The sequence below is a fragment of the Lipotes vexillifer genome, unplaced genomic scaffold, assembly GCF_000442215.2.
Source record: "Lipotes vexillifer unplaced genomic scaffold, Lipotes_vexillifer_v1.1 scaffold98, whole genome shotgun sequence".
In the NCBI taxonomy this organism is placed as follows: Eukaryota; Metazoa; Chordata; class Mammalia; order Artiodactyla; family Lipotidae; genus Lipotes; species Lipotes vexillifer.
The window spans coordinates 2,440,822-2,442,059 of record NW_006799611.1 but is presented as its reverse complement, the minus strand read 5'-3'; the positions used below and the strand labels follow the sequence as shown (position 1 = coordinate 2,442,059).

The following is a 1,238-nucleotide window of genomic DNA, read 5'->3' as shown; positions in this document are numbered from 1 at the left end:
CCGGACCGGGGCACGAACCCGCGTCCCCCGCATCGGCAGGCGGACCCCCAACCACTGCGCCACCAGGGAAGCCCAAATCTCTAGTCTTAAGGCCTGATCACCAGTGCAAATTCTGTGATGAGGAATTTTATTTACTCATTATGTGTTTGTGACAGGAAATCAGAGTCGAGAGAAGTCATTTGTCTTGTGCAACTACATGTCTTGTGGACCTCGTGACAGATGGCGACACCGCGTTTAGTCTGGATTTCAGCTGGGGAGTGACTCGACTTCACTGCTGCTGGGAAAGCACCAAGACCCCTTATTTTTTGCTTTCTCCCTAGAAAGCTGTTTGAATGAAATGAACCTTGTGATTCTGACAGACACATTTATAAAGCATCCTGGATAGCAGCCAGGTTTCACACAGTGACGTACACCCACTGAACAGCTGCCGTTTAGCCTAGTGGATGCCTCAGCATGAGCAGAGTCTGGAGGGTCAGGCACGGAGGTCTCACTGGGGCCATCTCCGGTGCTGGTCCTGTGGGTGCCTGTTTTGACCTGCCCACTTGTGTTTTCTGCCACCTCTGTAAAGAGCTTGCGCTCCTGGAGAAGTAAACTAGAAGAGCAAACACGTGGCAGTGCCAGTGTCACAGCAGGGATGCTTCTTTGCTTAATTAAAGCGGAGAAAAACAACTGCTGCAGAATGGCTTTACGAACTGGCTTCAAGAAGGGGGTAAATATCCAGTTAAACACGGAATGCAGGAATGGAGCCGCTACCGGTCTCCACGCAGACCTCTGTTTGGTGAGTATCCCAGGGGAGGAGCTTTGCGGGCAGTTGTGGTACCAGCACGCGGTGTCCCAGAGCGAGAAATGAGGGGCTTACCAGCGGGCCAGGCTCACCTTCTTAATGAGGTCTTGTCCGTTAGTGCAGACGTCATTCACCCGGTCCTTGTGGACGGTGAAGTCTGTCTCGAAGGCTTCATGTTTCTTCAGTAAGCCCTGGAGGGGAGACAGCAAGGCGTGCCACTGAGGGCCTGGCCTGTGCGTGCGGTGGGCCAGGCCCCGGGGCCAGAGGAGCAGGACGGGAAGGTGCCCTCGCACGCACCCCAGTCCAGCTGGGGCTAAGGCAACAGACAGGTACAGGATAAACAGAAAATCATACAGCAGTAAAACGAGGACACCGCGAGCATAACCAGAGGTGGGCGGGCTTGGGAGGGCCTTTCGGAAGGGGTAAGGCTGCTGCCAGTCAACCAGCACAGGCC

General features: G+C 54.7%; 1 protein-coding gene across 4 annotated transcripts in view; it reads right to left on the bottom strand.

The window, feature by feature from the left end:
* SPTAN1 (spectrin alpha, non-erythrocytic 1) overlaps positions 1-1,238 on the bottom strand; it is a 60,394-nt gene that overhangs the window by 9,317 nt on the left and 49,839 nt on the right. For all 4 annotated transcript variants that reach the window (XM_007471784.1, XM_007471785.1, XM_007471787.1 and 1 more), the window contains one exon: positions 877-975. In XM_007471784.1, the coding sequence (XP_007471846.1) occupies positions 877-975 (99 nt within the window). The remainder of the gene's footprint in view (positions 1-876; positions 976-1,238) is intronic.